Source organism: Scyliorhinus torazame, chromosome 5 (genome assembly GCF_047496885.1).
Source record: "Scyliorhinus torazame isolate Kashiwa2021f chromosome 5, sScyTor2.1, whole genome shotgun sequence".
Taxonomy (NCBI): domain Eukaryota; kingdom Metazoa; phylum Chordata; class Chondrichthyes; order Carcharhiniformes; family Scyliorhinidae; genus Scyliorhinus; species Scyliorhinus torazame.
The window spans coordinates 177,092,795-177,111,884 of record NC_092711.1 but is presented as its reverse complement, the minus strand read 5'-3'; the positions used below and the strand labels follow the sequence as shown (position 1 = coordinate 177,111,884).

The 19,090-nt window shown below is 46.8% G+C and overlaps 2 protein-coding genes across 8 annotated transcripts in view; one reads left to right on the top strand and one right to left on the bottom strand.

Annotated features, from left to right (window-relative positions):
- Positions 1-1,445: 1,445 nt before the first annotated feature.
- On the bottom strand, positions 1,446-7,258 carry LOC140422440 (uncharacterized). 4 transcript variants are annotated; one of them, XM_072507457.1, is made up of 3 exons: positions 7,135-7,254; positions 6,554-6,935; positions 1,446-4,634 (listed from the first exon to the last, which is right to left on the bottom strand). In XM_072507457.1, the coding sequence occupies exon 3, from the start codon at positions 4,290-4,292 to the stop codon at positions 3,570-3,572; it is 723 nt and encodes a 240-aa protein (XP_072363558.1). In that variant the 5' UTR covers positions 4,293-4,634; positions 6,554-6,935; positions 7,135-7,254; the 3' UTR covers positions 1,446-3,569. The 4 variants fall into 4 exon arrangements, with proteins under 4 accessions (XP_072363558.1, XP_072363560.1, XP_072363561.1 ...); XM_072507459.1 differs by having other exon boundaries at positions 6,647-6,935; XM_072507460.1 differs by having other exon boundaries at positions 7,190-7,246.
- A 2-nt stretch (positions 7,259-7,260) lies between these two features.
- LOC140422430 (uncharacterized) overlaps positions 7,261-19,090 on the top strand; it is a 94,594-nt gene continuing 82,764 nt past the window's right edge. The window contains exons 1-2 of one of the 4 annotated variants that reach the window (XR_011947457.1): positions 7,261-7,357; positions 7,882-8,556. Coding sequence is in view for 1 of the 4 variants with exons in the window: in XM_072507446.1 (XP_072363547.1) it covers positions 9,090-9,992 (903 nt within the window). In the remaining 3 variants the exon portion in view is untranslated. Of the gene's footprint in view, positions 7,358-7,462; positions 7,549-7,881; positions 8,557-8,742; positions 9,993-19,090 lie in introns of those variants that run through there. The other 3 variants (XR_011947455.1, XR_011947456.1, XM_072507446.1) reach the window with 3 other exon arrangements.

Sequence of the window (19,090 nt, the reverse complement as noted above, 5' to 3'; positions counted from 1 at the left end):
TTTGTCCCAAAACAGCCTGGCATCAGGAACAGGATCCACTGACGACTCTGGGGATAAAGCCGTACGGGAGGTGAAACAGAAAGAGTTAGGCAGTTGGACAGAGTTTGGCGTGTGTTCAGAGGTCCCAGATAGGGGTCAGCCAGCATCATCACATCGATGGATCTGCACAGAAAAGGTCCAACCAGGTGGAACTTATAAGGCCAAGGTGAGGTTAGTGACGCGGGAATTTGAAGAAGTCTTAGGAGAGAAAGAGGTCAGAGTGGACTCGCCCACAGCGGGAAAGGTAATTTTGAAATTTCTTTTGCCCTTTTTGTGACATTTTCCCGGAACTTTCAGTCAAGAAACATAAAAGCTGCATTTGCGCTGGGGGATCGCCTCCAGAGGGCAGTGTTTCTGCAACGTCCTACGGTGCCAGATGTAGATGGAAGACTTTGGAAATTCAATAAGTTTGTCTATGTTTTGAACAATGTTTCAAGTGTATGGCACTTCTCAGTTAGATCAGTTTTGTCCAAGTCGGGTTGTCTCTACCTGAAGGCAGAAGCTGCCGTGCTTTATTGGTTCCAAGGCAGGAAACTCTCGGGCATCTTTATGATGCATGTTGATGACTGCCTATGTGGTGATACTCGTGAGTTCCAAAACAATGTTACTGACAGGATCAGAACAACATTTAAGGCTGGAGTCAGGCTTCTGGGACCTTTAAATAAATTGGATTGGAAATCGGGCAGTGTGCGTCTGATGTGACTTTACATCAACAATCTCACGGAGACAGTATGAACCCTGTCACAGTGAATGGGGCCGGGGCCGCACAGAAAGATGAAGGTGTTTCCAAAGCTGGGACTGAGCTGCTGCAAAGTTGAATTGATGAATGGGGCACACAGGCAAGGCCGGATACAAGTTTTGATGTCTTCGAGCTGAGTTCTGTAATGAAACATCCAGAGGGCAAGGATATTTAACAGGCAAACAAAACATTAAAAAATACAAGATGGAGAAATGTGTGCTGAAATTTCCATCTTTGGGTGAGCTGCAAAATATAAAATGGAATTTTTTAGTGATGCCTCACTCGGATGAGCCTGGCTCAGTGTCTGTACACTGAGTGATGTATAAGAATCTCTTTCAGCAGAAGAACAGACAATTCTCATTTTAAATTCAAAGGTCGATGATATTCAGCTCCCATGAATCGAGTGACTCTGTCACATCTTGATGTGATATTTGGTGTGAAATTTCTGTCTGTAACTCCTCCCCTTCTAATATCCTGGAAAAGGAATTTACAAAAGCAATCACTGTTAGTGCAGGATACCCAAATGGAATGTGAAATTCGATCCTATTGTAAGGTCCGGGTTAAGCTCCAATCTGAATTGTAACACTCAAATCAATTACATGTCAGACTATGTTGTGAAAGTTACCTGCAGCTCCTGACTAGTTACAGACCATTCCAGGTACAAGAATATTGTCACAGAATTTATTAAGTTAATTGTAATAAGTACAAAATCACAATAATTAACAAAGTCAGTGGATCAGTCCGTTCACTCTGGATCACCAGCTCTCAGCTTCCAGGTGACTGTGGAGCTGTCTCTTGTTCTGTTGACTGAAGTCTATCCTCTTTCTTCATGTTGTGTTGTGCACCGAGCTCCAGAGAATTGTAGCTCATTAACCCTTTCTAGTATCTACCTCTACGCATGGCTGGTAGTTTCCTGTGGTTCTGATTGGCCCAAGCAGCCCATGATCAGTCCCTGATTGGTTAAATGGGGCACGATCAATGTCTGATTGGTCTCTGAAGGATATCGGTCACCTTGCTGATGTGTGATGTCAGTTTCTCATTGTGGTGTCACTTCCTCATGATTAATATTTGTCAGGCTCATCGTCCTAACTGATGCCTAAAGTCACCCATGATTATTGTGGTACATTAATTACAAGCCTTATTTAATACTTCCTGTATACTCTACCTACAATGTAACTACTGTTAGGAGGCCCATTAACTACTCACACAAGAGACCTTGTAACTTATTATTTCTTATCTCGAGCAAAGCTGATTCCACACCCTGAACTTTCAGGCTAAGTTGATCTCTCAGTACTGAACTAATGTAATCCTTAATGAACAGGGGCAATCCCATCATCTTTTCCGAGCTTCATGCATTCCAATATGTCAAATACCCTTCAACATTTAGATTCCAGCCTTGGTCACCTTTCAAACAAATCTCTGTCATGTCTATCAGGACACACATTTATCTCTATCCATGCTGACAATCCTTTTTTTTAAATTTCGAGTACCCAATTCATTTTTCCAATTAAGGGGCAATTTAGCGTGGCCAATCCACCTAGCCTGCACATCTTTCAATTGTGGGGATGAAACCCACGCAAATACGGGGAGAATGTGCAAACTCCACATGACAGTGACCCAGAGCCAGGATTGAACCTGGGACCTCGGCGCCGTGAGGCAGCACTGCTAACCACTGCGCCACCGTGCTGCCCCATCTGCGCTGACAATTCAGCCAATCTCTGTCAAATGCTGCGTGCATTTTCAATCCATTTTCAGGGCTTCAATAATCCAATAGGGATTTCAAGTGAAACCTCTTTATCCAGCGAGGGGTGAGAATGTGGAACTCGCTACCACAGTGAGTGGTTGAGGTGAACAGCATGAATACTGCATGAACAGCTGTATCTTGACAAGGGAGAAAGGAATAAAAGGAGATGCTGATGGGGGGAGATGAAGAGGGGTGGGTGGAGGCTCATGTGGAGCATGAACACTGACAGAGACCAATTGAGCTGACTGGCCTGGCCCTGTGCTGTAGACTCAATGGAACCGAGACAAATGTATTTATTTTAGATCCACCTGATAAAACTTTTTCTTGGGATGGAGGCATCACTGGCTGGGTCAGCATTTGTTACCCATTCATAATTGCCCTTGAACTGAGTGGCTTGCTAGGTCATTACAGTGGGGGACAGTTAAGAGTCAACCACATCTGTGTGGGTCTGGAGTCACATGTGGGCCAGACCGGGTAAGGATGGCAAATTTGAAATGAAATGAAAATCGCTTATTGTCACAAGTAGGCTTCAAATGAAGTTACTGTGAAAAGCCCCTAGTCGCCACATTCCGGCACCTGTTCGGGGAGGCAGTTACGGGAATGCAGTCCTGGATGAAATTGAGAGCAGAAACAATAACAGTATCCAACCCACATTATTAATTGTGAACTTGTTGGTGTCTCAGCAAGTGCGATGAATTACAAAATCCCTTCCCACATTCAGAGCAGAGGAATGGCCTCTCCCCAGTGTGAACATGTTGATGTTTTCGCAGGCTGGATGAATGTCTGAATTCCTTCCCACACCAAGAGCAGGTGAATGGCTGCTCCCCAGTGTGAACTTCCTGGTGTGACTTCAGGCTGGATAACCGACTGAATCCCTTCCCACACTGAGAGCAGGTGAACGGCCTCTCCCCAGTGTGAACTCGCTGGTGTCTCTGCAAGTCGGATAGCCAAGTGAATCCCTTCCCACACTGAGAGCAGATGAATAGCTTCTCCCGAGAGTGAACCCGCTGGTGTGACTTCAGGCTGGAAAACTCAGTGAATCGCTTCTCACACTTGAGAGCAGATGAATGGTTTCTCCCCAGTGTGAACCCGCTGGTGTCTCTGTAGCGTGGATGTATGTCTGAATCCCTTCCCACACTGAGAGCAGATGAATGGCTTCTCCCGAGAATGAACTCGCTGGTATGACTTCAGGCTGTATAACTCAGTGAATCGCTTCTCACACTGAGAGCAGGTGAACGGCCTTTTCCCAGTGTGAAGTCGCTGATGTTTCCACAGGGTGGTTGAACGACTGAATCCCTTTCCACACTGAGAGCAGGTGAACGGCCTCTCCCCAGTGTGAACTCGCTGGTGTCTCTGTAGCGTGGATGTATGTCTGAATCCCTTCCCACACTGAGAGCAGATGAATGGCTTCTCCCGAGAATGAACTCGCTGGTATGACTTCAGGCTGTATAACTCAGTGAATCGCTTCTCACACTGAGAGCAGGTGAACGGCCTTTTCCCAGTGTGAAGTCGCTGATGTTTCCACAGGGTGGTTGAACGACTGAATCCCTTTCCACACTGAGAGCAGGTGAACGGCCTCTCCCCAGTGTGAACTCGCTGGTGTGTTTGCAGGTTGGATAGACAAGTGAATTCCTTCCCACACTGAGAGCAGGTGAACGGCCTCTCTCCAGTGTGAATTCGTCGATGAGCTTCCAGCTGAGATGGGGCTCTGAATCCCTTCCCACAGTCACTCCATTTCCACGTTTTTTTCCATGTTCTGGGTCTCCTCATGTGTCTCTCGGTTGGATAATCAGTTGAAGCCTCGTCCACACACAGAACATGTGTACGGTCTCTCCCCGCTGTGAATGGTGTGATGTTTTTTCAGGCTGTGTCACTGGTTAAAGCTCTTTCCACAGTCAGTGCTCTGGAACACTCTCACTCGGGTGTGTGTGTCTCGGTGCTTTTCCAGTCACACTGATGTTTCATATCTTCTTAAGTAGACAGAGCGGGCAAACATTTTGCCTCCTAGATTTAAACGCTGATGATAGTCGGGGCCTGATGAACCTAGTTGCTCAGTCAGATCGGGATGTGACATTTGAGGTTGCTGTCTATAATTCCTCTTCTTCTAATATCCTGTAAAAACAATTTAGAAACGACATCACTGTCAGTACGGGATTGGAATTCAGATCAGACAAATTTAGTTTCTCTGGAACATTCTTTCCTCTCTCATTTCCCAAAAGCTGTAAATCTCCATCCCACACACTCTCCCTCCATTCTCTCTCTGTTGTATCTAATATCCACCCTCCCAATTCTCCTAAAGGTGCTGATTCAGGCTGATTGACAGATCCCTGCTCACTGCTTCCTGTCCTGGACACAGAGACCATAACAAATGGGAGCTGCAGTTGGCCATTCGGCCCATTGAGCCTGCTCAACCATTCGGTTAAACCATTGGCCGATCTACCTCAACATCATTTTCTCACACCATTCCCCATATCCCTCAATATCTTTAATATCGAGAATCCTAAATTACCTTGCTAAATTACCCTTAGTGTCTAAAACAAAAGGTTAGGTGGGGTTACTGAGATAGGTGGAGGTGTATCAACCTCTGTCTTGAAAATACTTGATGACTGAGGCTCCACGGCCTCTGGGGTAGAGAATTCCAAAGCTTCACCACATCCTCGAGTGAAGAAATCCCTCTTCATCTTGCCTTTCCCTTAATTTTATGATCTATTCCCCATAACCCTTGACTCCCTCGTCAAATATAAATCTGTCCAACTCATCCATGAATATATTCAATGACCCCCCCCAGACTCCACTGGTCCCTGTGGAAGAGAAATCCAGAGACTAACAACCCTCAGAGAAGGGATGACTCGAAATATATAACGTAGCTACAGCACAATATTACACAACTGGAAATAATAAATGTACTTTATTACTGAACCATAAATAATATATCTAATCTGCACCATATAACAACACTGGACATTTCTCTGTCTGATATTAATTGACTGTCCCCTTAAATGTCAGCCATCTCCTGGGGAAACCAGCCCTTTAATTGTGAACATTAGGAAAGAGACCATCCTTTTAGCCAGACAAATCAAGCTGAGGGAGCAAAGGATCTCAATGTCTTTCAGAATCATAGAATTTACAGTGCAGAAGGAGGCCATTCGGACCATCAAGTCTGCACCGGCCCTTGGAAAGAGAACACTATCTAAGCCCACACCTCCACCCTATCTCAGCAACCCCACCTAACCTTTTTTTTTTGGGACACTAAGGGTAATTGAGCATGGCCAATCCACCTTACCTGCACATCTTTGAACTGTGGGAGGAAACCGGAGCACCCGGAGGAAACCCTCGCAGACACAGGGAGAACGTGCAGACTCCACACAGACAGTGACCCAAGCTGGAATGGAACCTGGGACCCTGGAGCTGTGAAGCAACTGTGCTAACCACTGTGCTACCATGCTGCCCCTAAAAGAGAGAGAGAGAGACCTGGGCCAACCTTTCCAGAGTCTGCACCCTCCCTGAATTCACTTCCTTTCATTTCAGTTGCTGCAAGTCACCAACTCAAAGCCAGAATGAGAAAACAAATGGAAAGGGGGAATCATTGATTTCCTCCCAGATGTTGCACAGAGGATAAAGTTTTACATCTTTTTTTTCTGAACAATTCCACAATGCAAAAGGACAAAGCTGAATTCAGAACAATCAGCAATACACTAAAAATACACCCAGAATACACGCAAAACAGAAACTAATGAATAAGCAATCCAAAACAGAAACGAATGAATAATCAATCCAAAACAGAAATGAATGAATAATCAAACCAAAACAGAAACTAATGAATAATCAACCCAAAGCAGAAACTAATAAATAATCAATCCAAAGCAGAAACTAATGAATAATCAATAAAAAAACAAAACCTGGAGCATTCAAGCCAGTGCACTCCCGCCCCCCCCCCCCTCCCCCGAGCAGTCGCCCCACATAGGTGAAGGGTGTCCAACACATGTATGGGAAAGTATGCATGTGAAAAGCAGAGGACCAAGCAGGCACACCTGTCACATTAGAGGTAAGTGAAAAGCTGGGTCGTGAAGGATGGCCGGTTGGTAAAAATGGGTACCGGGCAAAAAAGTTTGAAAAACACTGACTGTGAATCCCTTCTGCGCACGGAGCAGGTGAATGGTCTCTCCCCAGTGTGACCACATTGATGAATTTCCAGCTGAGATGAACCTTTGAATCCCTTCCCACAGTCCCCACATTTCCACGTATTTTCTATGGTGCGGGTATCCTCATGTTTCTCCAGGTTGGATAATCTATTGAAGCCGCCTCCAAATGGTACAGTCCTGCTGTTCAATGATTTTCAGGCGGCCATCTGTCAGATCTTCTCGTGACATCAGGTTTCAGATTTCTGGCTGTGAATCCTCCTCACCTAATATCCTGTAAAAGGAGTTTGCAAAATTCATCACTGTCTGTACGGATAGAAATTCATGAGAAAAATCCTGGGCCAACATTTCCAGAGTCTCCACCCTTTCTTCCTGGATTCATTTCCTTTTCCTTCAGTTGTTGCAAGTCACCAATTCAAGACCAGAATGGGTAAAGAAATGGAAAGGGGGAGAAAAGAAAGTGTTTTACTCACAGATGTTGGAGACAGGAGGACGTTTCCGTCTGTGTGAACCTCAATCTTCACTCACAAATTGGCTGGAGAAGAGTCCTTCCGGTCGCCCCGGTTTCCCATTGGTCAATCCCTTCTGACAGACGATGAGGGGCGGAACACCACGTGGGGGTGGGAGAGACTTTTCCCTCCAGCCGCGCTGAGCTGGTGTCCAATGGGAAAGGCTGGAAGACCCGGACACACAATGGTCAGTGCGCCGCTTTGTTCCGCTCCCCGCCTCAGTCCCGCACATGCGCACTCCTCATACGAAAATCAGCACATGCGTACCACGCCTCTTCCTGCTCACATGCGCAGTCTCTCTGCCCCGCACATGCGCAGCAACTGAAGGGAAAGGAAGTGAATGCAGGGAGGCTGCAGACTCTGGAAAGGTCGGCTCAGGTCTCTCTCTCCCTTAAAGACATTGACATCCTTTGCTACCTCAGCTTGACACATTTATTTGTCTGGCTAAAAGGATGGCCTCTTTCCAAATGTTCACAATTAAAGGGCTGGTTTCCCCAGCAGATGGCTGACATTTAAGGGGACAGTCAATTAATATCAGAGAAATGTCCAGTGCTGTTATTTGGTACAGATTAGATATATTATTGATGGTTCTGTAACAAAGTACATTTATTATTATTTGTAGTTGTGTAATATTGTGCTGTAGATGTGTTATATATTACCAGTCATCTCTTCCCTCAGAGGTTTGTTAGTCTTTGGATTTCTCTTCCACAGGGACCAGTGGAGTCTGGGGGTCACTGAATATATTCACCGCTGAGTTGGACCGATTTCTGATTGACCAGGGAGTCGAGGGTTATGGGGAACCGGCAGGAAAATAGAGAGAAAGCTGCGATGAGGGATTTCTTCACTTGAGGATGGAATTCTCTACCTCAGAGGACTGTGGAGCCTCAGTCATCAAGTATTTTCAAGATCAAGATCAAGATTGATCCGTTTCTCGATATTGAAGATATCGAGGGATATGGGGGATAGTGTGGGAAAATGGTGCTGAGGTAGATCGGTAAATGAGCTCATTGAATGGTTGAGCAGGCTCGATGGGCCAAATGAACAACTGCAGCTCCGATTTGTTATAATCTGTGTCCTGGACAAGAAGTGGAGAGCAAGGATCTGTTGAGAGAGTGTGTGAGACAGAGATTTACAGCTCTTGGGGAATGGGCGACACAGTAGCACAGTTAGCACTGTTGCTTCACAGCTCCAAGGTCTCAGGTTCGATTCCCGGCCTGGGTCACTGATTGTGCGAGTCTGCACATTCTCCCCACGTCTTAGTGGGTTTCCTCCGGGTGCTCCGGTTTCCTCTCACCGTTCAAAGATTTGCAGATTAGGTTGATTGGCCATGCTCAATTGCCCTGAATGTCCAAAAAGGTTAGGTGGAGGTCACTGGGTTACGGGGGTAGGGTGGAGATGTGGGTTTAAGTAGGGTGCTCTTTCCGCAGGCCAGTGCAGACTCGATGGGCTGAATGGCCTCCTTCTGCACTGTAAATTATATGACAGCGGAAAGAATGTTCAATAAAAATTAGAATTGTCTGTTCTGAATTTTTATCCTGTATTGAGTGATGACTTTGTAAATTGTATTTCCAGGATATTAGAAGAGGAGGATTGATAGCCAGAAAACTTACTCATATCGAGATCTGATGGAGTCACTCGATGCATTGGAACCTGAAAATTAGCAGCCTTTGAATCAAGAAGGAGAAATTTTTGCCTAATCTGTCACCTTCGAAAAATTGTAAACATCAATGCGACTGGAAAAGCATAGAGACCCGCCCCCAAGTGAGAGTGTTCCAGAGCACTGACTGTGGAAAGAGCTGAAACCAATTACACAGCCTGAAAAATATCACACCATTCACAGCGGGGAGAGACTATTCACTGTGTGTGGTCAAGGCTTCAACTGATTGTCTAATCTGGAGAGACACAAGGACATTGTCACCATGAAGAAACCGTGGAAATGTGTGGACTGTGGGAAGGGATACAGAGCCCCATCTGTGCTGGAAGCTCATCGACGCAGTCACACTGGGGATAGACCATTCACTTGCTCTCGCTGTGAGAAGGGGTTCACTTGCTTGTCCCACTTGCAGTCACACATGCGCGTTCACACAGGGGAAAGGCTGTTCACCTGCTCTCAGTGTGGTAAAGGATTCAGTGATTCAACCACCCTGCAGACACATCAGCGAGTTCACACTGGGGAGAGGCCATTCACCTGCTCTCAATGTGGGAAGGGATTTATTCAGCCATCCAGCCTGCAGAGACATCAGCGGGTTCACACTGGGGAAAGGCCATTCGCCTGGTCTCAGTGTGGGAAGGGCTTTACTCGGTTATCCACCCTGCAAACACACCAGCGAGTTCACACTGGGGAGACGCCATTCACCTGCTCTCAGTGTAGGAAGGGATTCACTCAATTATCAAGCCTGCAGAGACATCAGAGGGTTCACACTGGGGAGAAGCCATTTACTTGCTCTCAGTGTGGGATGGGATTCGCTCAGTCAAGCAGCCTACAGACACACCAGCGAGTTCACACTGGGGAGAGGCCATTCACCTGCTCTCAGTGTGGGAAGGGATTCATTAACTTATCCAACCTGCAGGTACATAAGCGAGTTCACACTGGGGGGAGGCCATTTACCTGCGTTCAGTGTGGGAAGGGATTCAGTGATCCATCTACCCTGCGGACACACCGGCGAGTTCACACTGGGGAGAGGCCATTCACCTGCTCTCAGTGTGGGAAGGGTTTCACTCAGTTATCCAACCTGCAGACACACCAGCGAGTTCACACTGGGGAGAGGCCATTCAGCTGCTCTCAGTGTGGGAAGGGATTCAGTCGCTTGTCCAACCTACGGGTGCACCAGCGAGCCCGCACCGGGGAGAAGCCATTCTCTTGCTCTGAATAGGGGACGGCATTCGGTGATCCATCCCAGCTGCAGGGACACCAGCGCGTTCATACTGGGCAGAGGCCATTCACAAGAGCTCAAAGTCGAAAGGGATTTTGTAATTCATTGTGCTGAGACACCAAGTTCATAATTGATCACAGGGGTTGGATTCTGTTATTGTTCCTGTTCTCGGTTACATTCGGGACTGCATTTTGTTCATTCTGACAGTGGTCAATGGGGAGGGTCGGAATGTTTCTTTCTGCTGTACTGGCCGGTCTCACAACTTTGCTTCCAGTGGGCTGATGTTCTTTGAGCCTTGTTGCGATTACCTGGTTTCAAATTTCACAAAGATCACAGAGTGAAAGTGCATTTAAAGTAAGAAAATATTTAGTTTGCATTTCTGTTTGGAACCTTCCCCCTCCAAAGCAGCCACGTTGCTATGCAGGTGGGCTATGGTGGTTACATGGTTCTTTTCTTTTCTTTATCAAGAAGAAAACTAACAGGGTATGAGGGGCAAGTTGTCTGAGGTGGACTGGGAAACTACATGGGAGACAGGGAATAGCTAATATTTCAGGAATTATTAAATCTATACCAGTGGTCAGTTAGCTCAGTTGGCTAGATGGCTGGTTCATGATGCAGAGCGACGCCAGCAGCACGGCTTCAACTCCTGTACCGGCTGAGGTTATTCAGGAAAGCCCCGCCTTCTCAACATTGCCCCTCATCTGAGGTGTGGTGACCCTCAAATTAAATTACCACCAGTCAGCTCGCTCCCAGAATATGGTCCTCCGAGACTTTGGCAACTTTCATTTCACATATTACAAAATATTCCATAATTATATCAAGGGGAAGCGGATAACCAGGGAGGGGACAGGACCTATTGGGGACCGAGGGTGTAATCTGTGCATCGAGCCGGATGACAATGGTAGGATGTAAAGTGAGTACTTCAGATCTGTCATCCCTTTGGAGAAGGAAGATGTGGGTGAAGAATTCAGTCAGAGGGAGTGTGAGGTTCTTGAGCAGTTTGACATGGGGGGCGGGATTCTCCGATAATGGGGGGGGGGGGGGGGGCGGGATTCTCCGATAATGGGGCTAAGTGTTGACGCCGTCGTAAACGCCGGTGAGTTTTACGATGGCATCATCTGGCCACTAGCACGATCGTATTCCATCTGCCAGGCCCTGGCCCATTCACGTAACCTTTCCAAATCCCTCTGCAGACTTCCAGTATTACAGACCAGTGAAGTAGGGAAACTATTGGGTAAAATTCTGAAGAACGGAATCTATCTCCACTTGGAGAGGCAAAGTTTGATCAGGATAGTCAGCATGGCTTTGTCACAGGGAGGTCATGGATAACAAATTTGATTGAATTTTCTGAGGAGGTGACCAGGTGTGCAGATGAGGGAAGTGTAGTTGATGTAGTTCATATGAATTCCAGCAAAGCTTTGACAAGGTCCCGCATGGTAGGCTGATAAAGAAAGTAAAAGCACATGGGATACAGGGTAATGTGGCAAATTGAATCCAAAATTGTCTTTGTGATAGGAGACAGACAGTGGAGGTAGAAGGCTGTGTGACTGGAGGCCTGTGTCTAGTGGCGTACCACAGCGATCAGTGCTGGGACCCTTATTGTTTGTGCTCTATATACAATACAGAAGAAAATGTGCAGTGATGACAAATAAGTTTGTAGATGTCATGAAGATTGGTCGCGTGGTTGACGATGAAGAAGGAGGTCAAGTTGCAGGAGGATAAAGGCACATTGGGCAGATCAATGGCAGATGGAATTTAACCCTGACAAGTGCGAGGTGATGCACTTTGGAGGGAGTAACACAACAAGGGAGCAGTCAATGAATAGCAGGAGACGAGGAAGCTCAGAGGAACAGAGGAATCTTGGGGTTCATGTCCATAAATCCCTGAAGGCAGCAGGATAGGTTAATGGGGTAGTTCAGAAGACATACGGGCCACTTGCCTTTATCAGACGTGGCATAGGTTATATGAGCAGGGAGATTATGTTGGAGATGTACAGGACTTTGGTTAAGTAATAGCTGGAATACTGTGTGCAGTTCTGGTCACCGCACAATAGGAAGGATGTGATTGCACTGGAGAGGTGCAGTGGAAATTCACCAGGCAGCACAGTGGTTAGCATTGTTGCTTCACAGCTCCAGGGACCCGGGTTCGATTCCCGGCCTGGGTCATTGTCTGTGCGGAGTCTGCATGTTCTCCCTGTATCTGCGTGGGTTTTCTCCGGGTGCTCCGGTTTCCCCCCACAATTCCCGAAAGACGTGGCGTTGGGTGAATTGGCCATTCTGAATTCTCCCTCAGTGAACCCGAACAGGCACCGGAATGTGTGACTGGGGGATTTTCACAGTAACTTCATTGCAGTGCTGATGTAAGCCTACCTGTGACACTAATAAAGATTATTAAAGGCTGTTGCCTGGGATGGAATATTTTACCTATGCAGAGAGTCTGGATAAGCTCGGGTTGTTTTCTAGAGCACAGAAGGCTGAGAGGGACCTGATTGACGTGTATAAAATTGAGGCTCAGTGACGGTGGATAGAAAGCAGCTGCTCTCATTAGTTGAAGTGTCAATAACAAGAGGACATGGAAATGAGGAAGAAAGTTTTCACCCAGAAGGTCTCAAACCGGCTGTGGTTAATTGTGCCAATGCAAATCAGGATGCAAAGTGAAATACTGGCAAATGAAAGTTTAAAACCCACCGAGGCATTTGAATACTAACCACAGCGGGTTTCAGGACAAACCTCTTGATTTATTTCAAAGGATGTAGCAATGTTCTGTATAACTGAAGCATAACCTCCCTACTTCTGTATTCAATTCCCCTCACAATAAACAATAACATTATATTAGCTTTCCTAATTACTTGCTGTAGCTGTGCCTTTTGTGATTCATGCTCTTGGACACCCAGATCCCTCTGAATCTCAGAGCTCTGCAATCTCTGACCATTTAGATAATAAGCTTTTTTATTCTTCCTGCCAAAATGGATAATTTCACATTTTCCCACATAATACTCCATTTGGCAGATAGTTTCCCACTCACTTAACCTATCTATATCCCTTTGTAACCTCCGTATGTCCTCTTCACAATTTACTTTCCTACCTATCTTTGTATCATTGGAACATAGGAGCAGGCGTTGACCATTCAGCCCGTCGAGCCTGCTCCACCATTCAATACGATCATGGATGATCATCCACTTCAATGCCTTTTCCCCCACACTATCCCCATATCCCTTTGTGTTATTGGTATTTAGAAATCTGTCAGTCTCTGCTTTAAACACACTCAATGACTGAGCTCCCACAGTCCTCTGTAATATCTTCCCTGGATCAGAGAAAGACGTTTGCCCAGACTTGAGTATCATCCCAGTACTGTGTGGTAACTGTAGCTGGTTATTTAATTTGGGAACAGGGGAAGTCTTACAGAGCTCAGGATTGTAGATATATTATGTAACCAGGAGTATGTTCTCTACAAATTGTGGCGTTTAGTAGTTCACACATCTGAATCGCGTGAGAATAGAGTCATCTTGTTTGTGTGTATTTGTCTTTCTTTACTTTAATAAATAGTCTTTAATAATTGTTACACGATGACTGGGCTATTTATTCTCACTGGGGTCTCGTTTGTCTCCTCACACCAAAACAAAATCAATCTATACACCGCCATGAACCGATGTTCCAAGTTGGGATACCCAACAGATAACATTAGCATGCTTCATGACACCCTTCAGTGCGTTCATGGCTGATCATCCACTTCAATGTCTTTTTCCCCACTATCCCCATATCCCTTTGTGTTATTGGTATTTAGAAATCTGTCAGTCTCTGCTTTAAACACACTCAGTGACTGAGCTCCCACAGCCCTCTGGGGTAGACAATTCCAAAGATTCACAACCCTCTGAGTAAAGAAATGTCTCCTCCGAGAGAAGACTGATCCTAAGTGGTTTCCCCCTTATTTTGAAATTGTGTCCTGATTCTGGATTCCCCAACCAGCGGAAGCATCTCACCTGCACCCACCCTGTCTATTCCTTTCAGTATTTTATAAGTTTCTATGAGATCACCTCAGCCATGATTGAATGGCGGAGCAGACTCGATGGGCTGAGTGGCCTAATTCTGCTCCTATGTCTTATGGTTACCTTTCATTCTTCGAGACTGTAGAAAATACAGGCCCAGTTTCCCCATTCGCTCTTCATAGGACAGTCCTGCCATCCCTGGAACAAGTCTGGTGAACCTTCACTGCCCTCCCTCTGTGGCAATAATATCTTTCCGAAGGTGAGGGGAGTAAAACTGCACACAGTACTCCAGCTGGGGTCTAACCAAGGTTCTGCACAGTGGGTCGATTCTGGCCGGTCTCACGACTTTGCTTCCAGTGGGCTGATGCTCTTTGAACCTGGGAGAGCACATTTCCACTGAAATGACCCACAAAAGCTGATGAAGGACATGTATTTTATCCTGGATAGTAAATAGTGTTTTTCCCCCACTACAGGTAGATCTAAAATAAATACATTTGTCTCTGATCTGTTAGAGTGGGCCAATGCAGAGATACCTACAATATATGGATATTGTGTGTGGAAATATGAATTATGTTAAGATGGAGCATCACAAACTAAAGTAAGGGGCATGATGGGTTTTGCTGACTTGAGCACATTAATCAGAGACACAGACAATGAGCTGCTGAGCCAGGCCTATCATCAGTGGCACAGGCAGCAACGTGGAGTCCCTGTTAATTGAATTACTGAGTTAGAACCATACAGTGCAGAAGGAGGCCATTCGGCCCATTATGCCTGCACCAAACAAAGAACAAATGAGGAAATGAACAAAAGGGGATGGCACTGAAGCATGGTGGGTAGCTAGGCCAAGTCAGGAGTATTATGGTGATGGGGATGGGTGATCACAGGGGCCTCAGGCAAAAGGAATGTGAGGGCAGCCTATTGGGACCAGTAATTGCTAAGATTACCTTATATGGCTGGGTTAAGGAATGTGAGAGAACCTATGGGAAACCCTACAATTGCCAAGTTACCTTACTTGGTCGTGTGTGTAACCTCATTTTTTTATACCAATGTATATGAGACAAAGTCTTTGTTCTGTACCTCACTCACTCTGGGGATTCGACAAGACTCTGGCACAGTGAGTCAGCTTGAAAGCTGCACAAATAAAGTAAATTGTTTTACCTACAATCCGACTCGGTATATTTACTGAGACCAGACTGAGGGCAAAAATTCTCATTTGGTGTCAGAAGTGGGATCTCAACAGACGATCACCGGTCATCTGCGAAATCAGAATTAAACTAGTCTTGGACAGAGAGAGAGGAAATGGGCCCACGATGTGAGTGGTTGGAAAATAACCATGTTGGTTTTCCTCTGTCTCGTAGTCTGATAAAAGTTTGATCACTCACCCATGGTCATGTAAGATTGTCTCGACGAGATCAAAGGTCAGTCTGGCGGATTAGAAAAATTAAATTTCAGTCGATGTAGGTACGACTGAGGGTCGATGAGAACTGAGGGAATATCCTAGTGATAATTCAGTTAGAAACTGAGGGAATATCCTAGTGATAGTTCAGTTAAAAGCCGATTAGAGAACTGAGGGAATATCAGGGATAATTCAATTCCGTGTGTGTTGAAAACTAGAATTGATTAAGTTAAGTTGCATTCTTGGACTGTAGTGGCGAACAACGCAGTCTGAGGAATAGTTCGAGATTATGGGGAATTGTTTAGATAACACGAATGACCCAGGTAGTTCGTTACAAGCATTATGTGGTAAATACCCAGACCAAGGAAGGGACTTTAGGCAGTTTTCCGCAGCTCTGAATAAGAAATTGGGAGATGAATGGCCACTAGGGGGAACCAAAGATTTGGAAATCGTTAAGAAAATTCAGGAGAAAATCTGGAAAAAGAATAGGGAATGAAGGCCAAAGAGTTAATTGGATTATGGAGGCAATATTGCCAAGAGGAGAAAGATAAAACCCTGTTATCAAATTGGCAAGAAAATGCCCCTAAAATGGCAATATCAATTATTGAAGGGGGGAACCAGAAAACTCTGAAAAAGGAGTATGCATTCAAAAAACGCGCACAGAAAATGAAAAAATGAAATTAAAATTGCTTATTGTCACAAGTAGGCTTCAAATGAAGTTACTGTGAAAAGCCCCTAGTTGCTACATTCCGGCGCCTGTTTGGGGAGCCTGGTACGGGAATTGAACCGTGCTGCTGCCCTGCCTTGGTCTGCTTTCAAAGCCAGCAATTTAGCCCAGTGTGCTAAACCAGCCCCATCACAGAAGGAAAGGGAGACACCGAAAAGGGCAGACTCGAGTGAGAAAAGTGGACTATGTAGTTCAATGGTTGGCCTTGCATTGACAGAGGTAGACAACGACCTAGAGAATTGGACCATGTCCGGTAGGGTCCCGACGGCACCAGAGGCATTGCCTTTGCCACCTCCGGAGCCGCCAGGGTATCATAATTTATATCCAGTCGCTGTTCCACAGATTCAAATCATTCTGGCCACTCCAGTCCCTTTAGACTCAGTCTCACAGGCCCAGACGATTATCCCTCCCCCTCTGGCCGATCGTCTAGTAGCTCCGGAGGCACCGCTGCCAGCTCCTTCAATTGATAGCTCAGGTCCTACTTCCTCACCCCCGACACCCGTTAGAAAAGGGAAACCCCGTGAAACAAGCCAGGTCGGCTGGAGGACCCGATCTCGGACAATGAAAAAGGCATCTTGAGACCACCCGGAAATAATTACGCCTACGACCTAGATCCTTTAAGGCCAAGATGACAGGACAGAAAATTTTGTTACCACGGGACGAGGGCAGGGACGGTTCTGAAGAACCGGAGCCCCCCATATCAGAAGGGAAGTACTCCGACGCCTCTGAAGAGGAATCTCCCCTACCTGCACCACCTTTGACGCCCCCTAGCGAGACTCCGAGACAGTTACCGATTAGGAAATGCCCAACCCTGATGTCGCTACAGCGGCAGCTCAGCCCACGATAGATGTTTACTTTCCGTGGAGACCCAGTGAGATGGTGGCTATTCTAGCTGCAATCCCAGACAGGAAGAAATTCCCTGATGCTTTTTGGACTATCTGAGAACCACCATCTCAGTTTATCAAGCAGACTCTAGGGACCTCTGGGCCCTAGTCCAACAGGTCTTAACCCCAGCCGAATACCGCAGTCATCTCAACCATTTGAATTATGCCGACCACGCGGCACTTCAACAGGCCCATGCCCTGGACGATGATAGACCGGCACAAATCCTGAATGCACTAAGTGCCACATTTCAAAAGCCCATAAACATCTCTGCCATCCTAGATATCAAACCCAAAAAGACTGAGGAGCCAGAGGAATTTCTGGAACGCTTTAATGAAATCTATCGTGGGCAATCAGGTGACTTACCATATCAAAATGGTCAGAATTCCCCTCAATATTGTGCTATGTTAATGCATTGCCTACCACCTTCCGTGGCCACCGCTGTGAAGTGTAATAACATGAGTTGGACAGAGAACGACCCTTCCCAGATGGCCCAGACAGTTAGATTTTACTGGAAGGAGGGCGGAGGCCAAGAAGGAGGCCCAGTTACAAATTAAGACCGAGTATGTCACAAAAAAGGACGATCCGAGACCCGAACCGAGCGCAGGTACGGTGGCTTACCAGCTGGAACCCCAATATTGTGACCTCGGGTGGGTGGATCAACACGGGGGAGGATATCAAACCCACCCAAATGGATCTTCAGCCCCTCTCCATGGCCCGCCGTATGCACCAGCAACCTTGCAACTGCCACTCCCTCTGCGGGGCCATTGGTCCACCGGAAGAAGGCCGGGATATAGAGGGAATAATACATGTTTCAACTGTGGCCACGCAGATCACTGGCAGCAGGAATGTCCATTTAGAAGACAGGTGGCAGGAGGAGGATACCCAACGCAAAGGAGGGGGTACCCACCAAGGGGAGGGCAGACGAGGCACACCGACGTCCCCCAAGCAAACCCCTTCCCACAAGACTGGCAAGCCAATTTAGTCATACGGACTCTCCATTCGGACAGAGAACCCATCATTTCTCTGCAGATAGGAGATCAACATTACCCATCTATGATCGACACCGGAGCAGCCATGTCTTCAGTGCAATCGGAACTCCAGCTACCACTATCCGACCACACCCAGCATTTGTTGGGGTTCCAAGGCCAGGTGCGTCAGTATCCCATTTCAGAATCGGTGAAGGCAACTTATGAGAATGAGTCGACAGATCATCAATTTGTCGTCACCACCGGATTGGACTGCAATTTGCTGGCCCGAGATCTACTGTGTATCTTCCAGCTGCGGCTGGAATGCGGGGACAAGGGGGTAATGGTTCAATCATGGAGGCCGAGACAACAGTGTTATGTCTCTACTACACCCCAGTGGTGGACGTTGGACATAGAACATTCGCTGTCCCACGTTACCCTGGCTTATGACAGAACCGGACAGAGCCGGGAATTAGAGGACAAATATCGGTCGTTAGTTGGGACCGGATGGCCAATCACGATTACAGCCACAGTCACGGGACAAGAAGGTACAGCCGACTTTGTTACAATACCACCACATTTATGGCAACAATCCGCCTCCGTGGCCCCCCATATTACACGCCAGGTCCACAACCCATACCATACCAAGGATCTGGGGCTTATGGTAAGGAGGGCGGTGGACCAATCGGATCTGACAGAATATGCACTCCAAGTACTGCCAGACGGCACTTCCATACGGTACTCTGAGGCCCGAGACGGTTAACACCCGACTCCAGCATCATCTGGGGCGCGACGTTTTGGAATATGTTAACCCGCAGGTTTGGGCGGATCACCCGTCACAGGTGGGACAGGCGGAGGTTACACCCATTAAGGACCATGTGACTCCGCCCTCCATTCGACAAAGCCCCTAAAACTCCAAGCCATCCCATCTGTAGCCAGATTAATCCAAGGACTGTTGCAACAGGGGATCCTGGTCCCGTGCCAATCTGAATGTAACACACCCATACTTTGCGGTGTCCAAACCAGGCAAACCGGACCAGTACCGGCTAGTACAGGACTTGCGTTCAATTAATGCCATCGCGCAGCCAT